This window comes from Crocuta crocuta, unplaced genomic scaffold (assembly GCF_008692635.1).
Source record: "Crocuta crocuta isolate KB4526 unplaced genomic scaffold, BGI_CrCroc_1.0 scaffold36, whole genome shotgun sequence".
Lineage (NCBI taxonomy): Eukaryota > Metazoa > Chordata > Mammalia > Carnivora > Hyaenidae > Crocuta > Crocuta crocuta.
This window is the reverse complement of record NW_027532203.1, coordinates 7,274,800-7,287,665: the sequence shown is the minus strand read 5'-3', so window position 1 is coordinate 7,287,665 and position 12,866 is coordinate 7,274,800. Positions and strand designations below refer to the sequence as shown.

The 12,866-nt window shown below is 46.3% G+C and overlaps 1 protein-coding gene across 1 annotated transcript in view; it reads right to left on the bottom strand.

The window, feature by feature from the left end:
• Positions 1-10,384: 10,384 nt before the first annotated feature.
• Positions 10,385-12,866, bottom strand: part of CCBE1 (collagen and calcium binding EGF domains 1) — a 228,822-nt gene continuing 226,340 nt past the window's right edge. The window contains exons 10-11 of the mRNA XM_077777681.1: positions 12,391-12,426; positions 10,385-10,739 (exon numbers count right to left, since the gene is read on the bottom strand). Of these exons, the coding sequence (XP_077633807.1) occupies positions 10,506-10,739; positions 12,391-12,426 (270 nt within the window). The 3' untranslated portion in view covers positions 10,385-10,505. The remainder of the gene's footprint in view (positions 10,740-12,390; positions 12,427-12,866) is intronic.

The window sequence follows — 12,866 nt, the reverse complement described above, 5'->3', positions numbered from 1 at the left end:
CTGAATGGAACTTCAAGTCCAGTGGTCAGGCAACAGAGCAGAGGAAGACTCATGTGCAACCCAGTGGGTGTTGATTCTCCAAGAAAGACTAGGAAAAGAACATTCCCTTACACCAAGCATGGATTTTATCTTTGGTAGAAGGATGCCCATGTAGCTGCAAAAGCCAATTCCCTAGGGCTACTTTTGTTTATTTGGAACAACCAAATCACATCAGATCAAACCGATGGCTTTCATCCCACCTCACGTGAATATTTACACATAAAGTGTGTACCAGTCGGGCGAGCGGCATTGGATCTCAGCAGCCAACGGCGCCACGGACTAAGCCCTGGAAGAAAAATGTACTTGGCTCCCATCCTAGGAAGGCTGCTTGAAGGGACCTCTTTTTGAAATGTTTTCCAGCTGTTAGTTCCTTTCGGAATAATCTCAGCCTAATTCGATTTGTGGCACCTTTCTCTTCTCCAGATCTTTTTCAGAAGGCAAATTACCCACACATGGCTCTCTGTAATCACATATATGTTCTGCTGGTTTTGGCTGAGACTTTTACTGAATTGTAAATAAATGACCCCGCTGGAACACTGGAGAAGCATTCCACATTCCACGGCACGACGGCAGCCTAGAAGATATTGTGCATTCTCTCCAGAATGCTGGGGGCAAGAAGGTCGTGACCTTCTCTGAGCTGACTCAGGCTGTATCCATCACATCATCATATTCCTGCGGGGCAGAACAGAAAGAGAGCCAGGAACGCCCATGGATTACAGTTAAAAAAACAAAAACAAAAACAAAACCCAAAAGATCCCAAACAACAAAGCTTCACTTTGGAAACAGTTCCATCCTTATATATCATCAAAACTATTTATAAAGCAAGACTCCATAGATACAAATTTCCTTCTGGTTTAATAATTCCCCCCGCCCCAGCCCCCATTCCCAGTGTGGCTGGCAGTGATGTTAGAGACGGATGATAAAAAGCCACAGGAAATAGACTGGTGGAGAAATAAGAATGTGAAGCATTCAGTGGTCACCTTGCTGGAGATGGACAAGAATCGGGAGTTCCTGAGTCACCTGGGGGTGCTGGTGAAGTCCACACCACGTGGAACAGGAGCTGAATCACGCTTAACTGGATTGATGAGCTGCATGGACCTCATTCTTCCCTCCCATGTCTGGGAACCAGCCTACAAAGTATTAGCAACCTGTGCCAGGGCCAGGGCCCACAGACGGAGGGAGGCAATAGAATGGGCAAAGCTTGTGTCTGCCACCCTTCCATAGTCTCCACCACGGGCATCCCTGTCCCCATGCAGATATTTTCTTTCCCCTTCAGCTGGCCATCGACTTGACTGCTGATGGAATGTGAATGGGGAGAGAAGTTTTCTTGGACGCTATCTCAGGATGTGCCAGTTTCCAGGGAAACACTTATGTGTGTGTTATAAAAGTATCAGGCACAAAGGATTGAAGGATTTAACTGTAATAGCCTTATTTGCATTCCTGACTCTTGCGGGAGTTCTAAATTAATCTACTTCTCTCCTGCTCCAGTCAAAGTCCAGAGTGGAGTCCATTTGTCCTGTGTGACAAATGAGGATCTTTGCTAGTCAGGTGCACTTCACGGAGCAGTAGCAGTGACCTCACCTGGGAGTGTGTCCGAACGCAAATTCAGACCCCGAGTTGCCCACGCGCGCTGCATCGGAACCCTCATTTTCAGAAAGCCCTCAGATGATTCACATGCACGATAAAGTTTGAGAAGCATGGTTAAGCAGGTGGCTTTCAAACTGTGGGCTGCCTGCCATCTAGTATAAGTCATAAAATCAACTTAGTGATTGGGACCAGGATTTAAAAAAAGAAAAAGAAATCCTATAGAGAACGTACAAGAGCACGTCACACATAGGAAGGGTAAATATGGTGAAACTTTTGTTTCAATTGTAAGTATTAGGTCAGTGTGTAAATCCATGTGGTTTCTCCCCTCCCTCACTCCCATGGGTCATTGTCAAAAGTGTGTGGGAAGCGCTGATCTTATGGTCTGGTTGGTTGCGCTGGCCAGGTAAGCTTTGCCTTTCCTTCAAGTTCACACACCAGATGGATGTCTTCAACTCATGAACTTACCCCCTCTGCAGATACACCTGAATAAAAACATGCTTTCTTACCCTTTTACCATGAAGAAATAAAGTTGTATGTGTTGATCAATGACTGTTTAATAAGGGCTCCACTGGATATATTCCTTCTAGAAAAAAACTCCTGAATGACAGCATGTTTCCTTTTAATATTTATTATCTATATTATCTATCTATCTATCTATCTATCTATCTATCTATCTATCTATCTATCTTATTGAGAGAGAGAAAGAGAGAAAGAGAGAGCAAGCACGTGCATGTGAGCAGGAGAGGGGGCAGACGGAGAGAGACACTTAAGCAGGCTCTGCACTCAGTGTAGAGCTTGAATTGGGGCTTGATCCCACAATCCTGGGATTATGATCTAAGCCAAAATCAAGAGTCAGGTAATCAATTGAGCCACCCAAGCACCCCATATTACATATTTGAGTCTTGGCTTCCACTTTTCTTTCGGCCATATCTAGCATTAAATAAAATACTTGGAAGGGGCGCCTGGGTGGCTCAGTCGGTTAAGCGTCCGACTTTGGCTCAGGTCATGATCTCGCAGTTTGTGGGTTCAAACCCCGCATTGGGCTCTGTGCTGACAGCTAGCTCAGAGCCTGGAGGCTGCTTTGGATTCTGTGTCTCCCTCTCTCTCTGACCCTCCCCTGCTCATGCTGCCTCTGTCTCTCTCTCTCTCAGAAATAAATTAAAAAAATTTTTTTTAATAAAAAATAAATAAAATACTTGGCAATTCTTTCATCATTCCCTTGAGAACATATCATACATATTCTGTGAAGTCACATGATTCCAACATGGCAGGAGAATGTGGGGCTGGGTATCTGAGCTGTCTGTATCCTACAGGATTAATTTGACAGTGAATTAATGTTTGCTTTGAAATATGTCTGTGTGGATTAGGAATGTTTTAGCTTTGTGACCTCAGGCAAGCTGTTTTACCTTGCAGTATATGTACAATAGGGATAATAAAAGTACTCACTGTGTAAGGTTTTGTGAAGACAAAAATGTGTGAATTCTATCAAATTCACTATAAACAATATTGACTGGACTCCCACTGGGTACTGGGCATGGTGGGAGGTGTTTGGAATACAGTAGAGAGAAACAGAAACTTCCTACCCCTGAGGGGTTTCCAGTCTCTCAAGGAAGCAGACGGCAGACAAGCAGCAAGTTCTCACAGAGGGAGATGGTCCAGAAGCAAGGCACTCACTTCTGCAGTCTCCCTCTGGGTTTCCCCTTCTCTCGTCCTCACCCCTTCAAGAACCTCCGTGGGTCCAGAAGGAACTACAGGGTCCTGACAGATGGCCTCGAGGCTCTTCTTGGGCTGTGGCTGCCTCTCTAAGGCGTTTGCTACCACCTCTCTGCTGTGTGTTTCGTTCCTGCCGCAATGACCTCATCGCTACTCTTTGAGCGTAACAACAGGTCTGCCTCAGCGTCTCGCTCAAATCTCTGTGTGGATCATGCCCCCCACCCCCCAAATCTCCACATGGCTCACCTCTCCCTTCATTCAGGTCTCTGCTCACAGCCCCTTTGCTGGTGAGGGCTTTCTAGAAGATCACACCTAAAGCAGATGCTCCCACTCTCCCCCACTCTCTATTCCTCTACCCTATTTCCCTCCATCTCTCTTTGTATGTATTTTTATGTTTTAAAAAAGTTTTTTAAGTTTATTTGAGAGAGGAGAGAGAGGAGGGAGGGATGGATGGAGGGAGGGAGAGAGAGAGCGAGCGATCGAGTATGTGAGTAGGGGAGGGGGTGAGAGAGNCCTATTTCCCTCCATCTCTCTTTGTATGTATTTTTATGTTTTAAAAAAGTTTTTTAAGTTTATTTGAGAGAGGAGAGAGAGGAGGGAGGGATGGATGGAGGGAGGGAGAGAGAGAGAGCGAGTGAGCGAGTATGTGAGTAGGGGAGGGGTTGAGAGAGAGGGAGACAATCCCAAGCAGGGATTTGATGATGTTGGGCTCAAGCTCACAAACCTCAAGATCATGACCTAAGCTGAAATCAAGAGTCGGTTGCTGACTGAGCCACCCAGGCACCCCCCATAGCTCTTTTTAACATGGACATATATCATAATGGCAATTTTATGTGTAAACTTGGCTAGGCCCCAGTACCAAGATATTTGGTCAAATATTATCCTAGATGATCCCATGAAGGTATTTTTTTTTAAAAGATGAGATTAACATGTAAATTGGTAAACTTTGCATAAAGCAGATCGTCTTCCACAATGTGGGTGGGCCTCAGCCAATCAGTTGACGACCTTACTAGGAAAACACTGACTTCCCCCAAAGAAGGAACTCAGGTAGCAAGATTGCCTTTGGATTCTAACCACAACATCAACCATCAATTCCTCCTGAGGTCACCAGCCTGCCAGCCTATCCTTCTTCCGATTTTGGACTCGCCTGCCTTTACAATCACATAAGCCANCCCCCCCCCCCCAAATATCTACCTGTCTATCTGTACACACATATGCATCCTGTTGGTTTTGTTTCTCTGGAGAACCTTCATACATATGTTTGTTCGTTTGCCTGGACTGAAAGCCATACTCCACGAGAGAAGGACTTTGTATTATCTCTATTCTACCCTTGGCCCTCAATAAATTTTTACTCAAATGGGCAAGAATTTCAGATTCAAAAAGATGTTATTAAAGGAAATAAGCAGGGTGATGAAAGCCATAGAGCAGGTTGGAAATTTCCTTCTTGTTCTAGGTTGAGTGGTATTCCTCCTCACTCCCCAAAATTCATGTGTACCTTGGACCTGAGAATGAGACCTTATTTGAAAGTAGGGTCTTGCCATGTAAGTAACCTGAGGTGAGGTCATACTGGATTAGGGTGAGCCCTCGTCCAATAAGCAGTGTCTTTATGAGAAAAAATAGACCCGGGTGCCTGGGGGGCTCAGTCGGTTAAGCGTCCGACTTCAGCTCAGGTCATGATCTCACATCTTGTGAGTTTGAGTCCCGCATCGGGCTCTGTGCTGACAGCTCAGACAGAGCCTGGAGCCTGCTTCAGATTCTGTGTCTCCCTCTCTCTCTCTGCCCCTCCCCCACTCATGCTCTGTCTCTCTCCCTCAAAAATAAACACACATTTAAAAAAATGATAAAAAAAAGAAAATAGAGACGCAGAACACACAGAAAGGAGAGTATCACGTGAAGGCAGGCCAGCAGGTGTCTGAGGCATTAACACCAAGGACTGTGGGCCACCACCAGCAGAGAGAGGCATGGATGGCTTCTGTTGCGAAGCCTCCAGAAGATACTGAGCCTGCTGGCACCTCTCAGATGCCCAGCCTCCCAAACTGTAAGAAACTGGTGCTGCTCTGCTTGGACAGCCTGAGGAAGTGAAGACACCCCAGCCTCACATCTCCACCAGTTTCCCAGAACCTCGCAATTCAACTGCAGCTGCCCCCACACGTCCTCAGAGTTGCCGTCCCCTGCACCCGCCCCCCACCTGCTGAGTGCAGCCCATGATCATGACGTGAGCTCCAGTCAGACGCTTAACTGACTGAGCCACCCAGGCGCAGGCTGGAGAAATTACACACGGTGAGTCGCCCAGATTTCCACGGACGGTTATTTCACCCAGAGGACTCGGGAAGTTTTTCTCTGCCGGGGCCAGAGGCCTTGTGTGGCCGCGGTGTGGGTGGCGCTGGGTGCTGGGTGTGCTCGGGTTGGAGGGGCCGGGATCGCTCCTGCTGGCACAAGCTGGGATTGGCTCTCGAAGCACTCTTCCTTCCCAGCACTGATCACAGTTTGTAATTGCATATTTTTGTGACTAATTGATTTTGCCTGGGAGGATCCTGGTCTGTCCTGCTAAGAGTCCCCAGGAGGAAGGGGATTAGGACTCTGCTGCTCACTGTGGTGTCTGCAGTGCATAGCAGTGTGCAGCTTACAATAGGCATTCGGTAAATATTTGTGGAAGGAAAATGAGATGTATAAATACAGGTCAACTTCAGAGTGTTAAAGGCACCCTGTGAAAGAGTGCTTAAAATCTCTTAGAGGTACCCTCCTCTTTTTATTGAACTCTACCTCCCCTATGGCCTAATTGATGACAATTCCCTTTTTCTCGTCTTCACGTAGGGGACGACTTCATCTATCAACTCATGAGGCTCCCTGCCCGTCACGACTTTATTTTTTTTTTAGGTAGTCAACTTTTCCCCCTCCTCCAAAGGCAGCCCTATTTGGAACTCTCATCCAGAATCAGTTGAAAAAGGAGTTGATCGCAGTGGAATGGGTGTAGGGGGTGGGGCCCTCACAGGCCTCCCCTTTGTGAACTCCTAAGGCCTCTCCAACTGTCCCCAGAAACTTCTGGTTTGAAAAGCCCACCCTTGGGTGGGGGTGTCCTAGAGACCTCCCCAGCTGGAGACATGGGCCCTAGAGGCTCAGATTCAGTGGAATCTGGGCCTTCAGACCTTGACTCAGACTTGATGTTCCATCCACACTCAGACCCCAGGAGGTGGCCTGCACACAATGCAGGTTCCCGCTCTTGGGAGAAATGTCTCGATCTCCTTGTATGCATCTTGTAGAAAGATGGCTCAGTTCCACAAGACCGGGAGTCAGTACAAAACACAGCACAACCACGTAAGAAAAATATCTTTGTTATTAAGCATATATAATCTTATCAAAAGTACTTCATAGTATCACATCCGTAAGTGTTCCAATACTAGCTCAGTTGTTATATGGACCTGTTATAAATAATGAACTTGACTACTGACGTACAGGACTACTCACTAGGAAATAAAAAACTGTCGTGACACACATTAAGTCCCCAGGGCACACGCTTCGGGATCTAATAAAGAATGCTCTTGTCTCAGGGGAGGGGGGGATGTGTGAAAGGGTCTTTCCTTCTTCTCTGATTTCCCTCAAGCAGTAATATTTTTTGAAGGAGCATGTGAAGTCCAAGATTTTATGCTTTAACAATTACAGTCACGGGTTTTTTTTTTGTAAATGGAAAATTATTTTTTGATTTGTTGTGAAATACACACGCTGACCGTGCCAGGAAACATTTCATCTATTTCCCTGAATTCATTATTAATAACTTGAGATGGCTCTATTCTATTAGTTGTCTGGCCTGGATTCCTACAAATAAATTTCCTTTTCAGGAAGGTCATCGGAAAGATTTCGAGGTTGCACAATGAGGCGGCTGTGTCTCTGTGACAGGCCGGAGTTGGTGGAGAGGGGGAAGGGTGGTGACCCCCAAAATATGGTGAGGGATTTGCTCTCAGCCCAAGTCGATGCCTGGCACCTAGTTACAGAGAATATCTTCTTCCCCTGCCTGCCTGGAAAAAGCGATCCACAAGGAAATAGTAGTTGTAAATCCTGGAAAGGGAGCATGACCGGGGTGCCCTTCCCCTGGTATCTGGTGGGGTAAGACCCCTCCCCCGTGCCAATGTGCATTTATCATTTACCTGTTTGGCTACGGACCCACTTGTCTGAGTTTATACACTAGAAATGACTTCAGTTGGCCCATTCACTCTGTGGCAGGTGTTGGAATTAACACAGGACACAGAAGACAGTATTGTACTTGTATCTCTATGCTCTTTGGCATAGTAAGACTTCTAATTTCTCCTTCTGGAATTGGGAAGGGAGAAGGATCTTCCTAAACTAAAACAGTGCCCTCTGTGCACTATTTTCAAAGGCATTATTTTTATTCCCACTGCTTCCCCAAAAGAAAAGCAATTATTAGGTTCTATTCTAAGTTCTTGTCATCAGCGTGCAAAAAGTGAAAATATGTCTGCTAAAGGGCTGAGGAAGTGTACCAAGATCTTTTCCCCCCACAAAACATGGAGCGGCTCAGCAAAACTGTAGCAAATTTTATCCCCCGTTAGGTTTTGAGAAGCCCTCTTTAGATAGTGAGCTTTGGTTTTCTATCCATAACTAAAAGATACACTAGGATTAACAGTGCACTCTTATGCCTTATCTTTGGAAAGTATAATTTGGACCTATGGACGACTTACTTAGTCCTGGGGAGCAGTCCATGCTTTTGAAAATCTGCGGATAAACAATTATTTTATAAACTGATCTGATCTAGCAGACTGAGATGATACAAACAGGTTATTGTGTGTTTCGCTACAGAATATTGCCTAGAATAGTCTCATGATCCGAGATTTTACTTCCTTCAGTTCATTTTTAAAAATGTATTATCCTAGCCTCCGGTCAAACATACACTTGGGTTGTATATTATGAATATTTGACAATAAGAGAGACATTTATGTTTCTAAACACAAATCCTCATAAAACAAAAATCAAAGAGGGACCTAATCATTTCTCAGAGAGCCTATGCATAATTCTTCAGCATCCATCCATCCACACCCCTTAAATATTGTGTTCTGCGAGCCGGCAACGTTAAATGCATTCCAGATGAGAATCAACGGCTGTTCAGTTCAGCTCTTAGTAAACGTGAGGTCGGCGAGGACTTCTGCTATGAAGATGGGACCCTGGAGAGACTGGAGAGCGAGGGAAAATGCCAGAGAAGGAGCACTGAGACTGTGTTTGTCTGTCGCTGGAACTTTCTGATGGACCGTCACTAGGGATTCTGCAGGAGGAAGAAACAGTGGAGTCGAGGGTCTGTGGAAACTCCAGCCACCAGCTGACTGGCCAGAATCCCAGGGTTTTAACTTGATGGCAACGGGGAAGGAAGGCTGTTGTCACTTGAGATTTGCACACAGAAGCCCTTCCTATCGTTCTGGACGAAGAAGATTGAAAGAAGGTACACAAACACCAACAGTGGCTTTTAAAGAAGCTGTCCCGGGATGACAGTTACATGATGGGGCGACCAGGAGATGGAATAAGTAAACACACAGGTCCCAGAAATGCAGGGACAAATCGCAGGGTGGGGAACAGGAATCCCAGCATGAGCAGGCGTGAGTGTGACAATGATCATCCGTGAGGCTCCACACAGGGGTGAAGGGCCCCGAACAGGCGGCTGCCTTTACGCACGGCAGGTACGAACGCGGACTCGGGGAAAGCTGTGCGCTCCCCATCGGAACCAAGACGGTCCCCCAGGCCACCCCAAAACAGCCGATGCTCCTCGTCTCTCCAGCATTACTCTTGCTTCTGTTCCTATGGAACCAGAGGACGCCTTTTTCTGGAAACCGCCTCCCTCTGGGACTCGCAGGTGTACGAACAAACACAGACTCAATGGCGGGTCTGAGAATACACCGCTTTCCCAACTGCTTCCCGCACTTGCTGAGGAAGGCGGGGGATCAAGAAGGCCTGTGAGAACTGGAACTTGGACTGCGTTACGGAAAATGAAGGAAAAATGGGAATAGCGCGAAGGAAATTTCTGCCAAACAAGAGAAACTTCTTATTTCCCTCTGCATCCAAGAGAACGTCCAACAGTGTATCAGTCTGCGCTGGAAGGCTTTGCTGGCGCCAGACAAGGACTTCCAATCCCCAAGGCCGGCAAATTCACTTGCCCGTGCGGAGTCAGTGGGGTCCCTGCCTCAGGCTCTCCTCCTCCCCCCCCCAACAACCCAAGCGAGCCACCTCCCTGCAGCACACCGATCCAACAAGGATCATGGCATAATGGCACCTTCTGGGCACCCAGTCAGAGCCAGGCCAGATTTAACAATCTGTGATTTACTGAGCAAGCCCGCTCATTTGATCAAGTAGCTTTCCAATGTCCCAGCAAGGCCGTTGTTCTAATGGGAATGAGGACACTGCATTTGTTTACTTTGTTTCTAGAAGACGGTTTACTCCTACTGCTACAGTAACCATTCTTCTCTGAACAGGAAACTTACGGATCCTCAGGGCACAAACCCTTAATGGTCATATTTGAATTTAGAATGTGGCAACTTACAGGACAGTAAACACAGGACTATAATTTTTCTCCATTTTCCCTAATATCCACTCCTTAATTCCCTCCTTTTATTAAAATAGGGAAATGAGGTTGGACAAGAGGAAAGAATATTTAGAATATATTAGATGTAGACTGACAAGCGAAAAGAATTCTCTGCCAAGGTAAATATACACTGTCTTCCCCTTTTAACTGAAGAAGCCTAATTTTGATACTAATTGTTGATTTTGGACACACGTCTATATATTTTAATAAGTAACCTCATATTTTCTCAGAACGTACCTTGCCACTTTTTCCTTTTGGATATTCTGCTAAACTTTAAGATTCTGTGAGAGTACTTAACTCAGAAATCCAGAAATTCCTCAATATGAAGGAGTTAAAAGGAAAGTTCCAATGTATGCTTCCCCCCCTCCCCCCGCCCCCCAACTGGCTCTTGGAAGGAAGCATGTAAATTAGCGACTTACTCCTGTGAGAACAGTATTTTGAAGAGGAGGAAGGAAGAGGCAGGAAAAAAGTTAAAGAAATTAAAAATGTATCTTCTCTAAGTCTCCAGTGGGTTTTTTTCCTGTATATGATTTAACTGCGGGTGAAAACACTCTTTTCTCCTCCTTTGGCGTGAAGATGTTAGGATGTGCTAAGGGTAAAAGTCTTTGCTGGGTCCCAAGTCTTTTGTCTCAGTTCTTCTTGGGTCCTCGTCTCCAGAGCCGAAGTCCATGGTTTCCGGGTAGCTGGAAAATTCCTGAGGTAAAGGGAACTCCTCCGTTGAAGAGTGCGTCCGGTGCCCAAACACCTTCTCCTGCAGCTCAGCGATGTCATTGCGGATGTCGGCCAGCATTAGTAGCAGGAAGTCGAAAGAACCAGGTGGGCCCTGTGCACAGGGGAGGAATCAAAGCCAGAAGACCACAGACTCAGTCCTGTGCAAAGGCCATGGCTTCCGTGGGCCATGATTTGCTACCTCCGCCCCCATTCCCACGCCTGCTTGGTGGCAACTATTTAGCAGATGACTCTGTGTCTCAAATGGAGTAAACGTAACAGCTACTACGGTAGCTGGGTATGGGACGTTCTTAAGATTGTCTTCTAATCTCTTCATCTCCCCCATGAGCTGTGGCAACACATTCATGTCCACTCTCTCCTAACTCTCGGCTACCTCAGATCTGGTAGAGCGAAGGAATAAAAGAACCCTCCTGTGTTACTTTCCAAAGAAAACTGGGAGATACTTATGAAGGGGTAGAGCAGTGGTTCAGAGGCTGGGGTTCTGCTGGGTTTGAATCTCAGCTCTGCTGCTCACTAGCTGGTCTTGGGCAGGTTATTCAGTTTCTTTGGGTTTTCAGCTCCCTATCTGTAGAATAGGGATAATAATAATCCCAATGTCATAGGTTTCATAGGGTTCATAAGTGAGGATTTAAATGAGTTAATATATGGAAAGAGCTTAGAGCATCACAAATGCTCAGAATGTTATCTTTAAAAAAATGAGATTGTTAGAACGTTTATAAGGATCCTTGACCATAATGCCACCTGATGGAAGCTGAAAGTAGGTTTTAAAGGCACCCATCCCCCACCGATCAGGAAGGGTCCAAGGACTTCCTTTTTTTTCTATTGCTTGGACTTTTGTCACTGTATAGTATTTATAAGGCCTTACTTTCTACATAGTGCCGTGTGGGGCATAGCAAAATAATGTGTGAATAAGCAAGGTCTGGGCTTGTTAGTGGCCTGCGGTAAAATCTTTATCCCCGCCCCCCCGCCCCCCACCTCTGCTGCCAGAGCTACCAGAAACAGCAACTTTATCTGCAAAGCATTTAGTGAAGGAGGATATTTTGATATTGACCGATGCTCACTCTAAGAGTGGCAGTGCACAGGGGAGGGGAGGGGCGGGGCTTCCGGGGGTGCTAAGGATGGCCAGGATGGGACATCCTGGAAGGGATGGGAACCCAGACCTCCTATATCCAAAGCCAAGGCTGTCTTTCTTCAGAAATGACGCTGATCTTTTCAAAAGCACTGGAGTTTTCTGTTTTGTGGCTACTGCTGATTTTCATTTTTAATTTCCCAGACGCCACACATATACTAAGCTAATTCACTCTCAAGAGTTCCTCAGCAGCCCTGCACATATCTCTGTACTTTTCTGGGAAGGGATGGTCCTCTGATCTGCTAGAGTTGCAGCAGAGGCTAAACTCTTATGTGTTCAGAGTGACGACAACACTATCAGATGTTTTAGAACATGCTTGGAAATAGAGTCATGGCATACTGGTTGTTTTTTTTTTTTAACCTTAAAAGAAGACCTTCCAGATAAACATTAGCCATGATAAAAGACTAAAGCAGACAACAAGGTTCAAAAATAAATCCCAACGAGCTGTTCAAAGTCCTCCATTATTCCCCTCCCAACCTCAGAGTTCTGTTTGGGTAGGTGGAGTAATGGCTGGGAGGGGCTGGCTTTGGCTGGTAAGACCAACTTAGAGGCTCATTACAGCTATATCCCTGAGGACACTCCCCTTGGGGGGAATGGGACAGAGAGTGCTACTTACTGGTGACCCTCTGGGTCCGGGTGCTCCTCTCTCTCCCTGCAAGCAAGAAGGTCAGATTAGCTTTGTGGCCAAAGACCATGTGGATGCCACCACCTCTGGTCTCCATTTAGACCTGCACAATGGCCGTCGCCCTGCACAAATGACAAGTATCCCCTATCAAAGACGAATGGAACCTTGAAGCTCGACTCACGGGACCACTCATTTGAACGGACCTGCTTGGGTCAAGTGTCTCTGGTTCTGGGGGCGCCTGGGTGGCTCAGTTGGTTGAGTGTCAGACTTCGGCTCAGGTCATGATCTCGCAGTTTGGGGGTTGGAGCCCCGCATCGGGCTCTGTGCTGACAGCTCGGAGCCTGGAGCCTATTTCAGATTCTGTGTCTCCCTCTCTCTCTGACCCTCCCCTGGTCACACTCTGTCTCTGTCTCAAAAATAAAGTATAAGAAAAAACTTAAAAGAAAAGTATCTCTGGTTTTGATTTC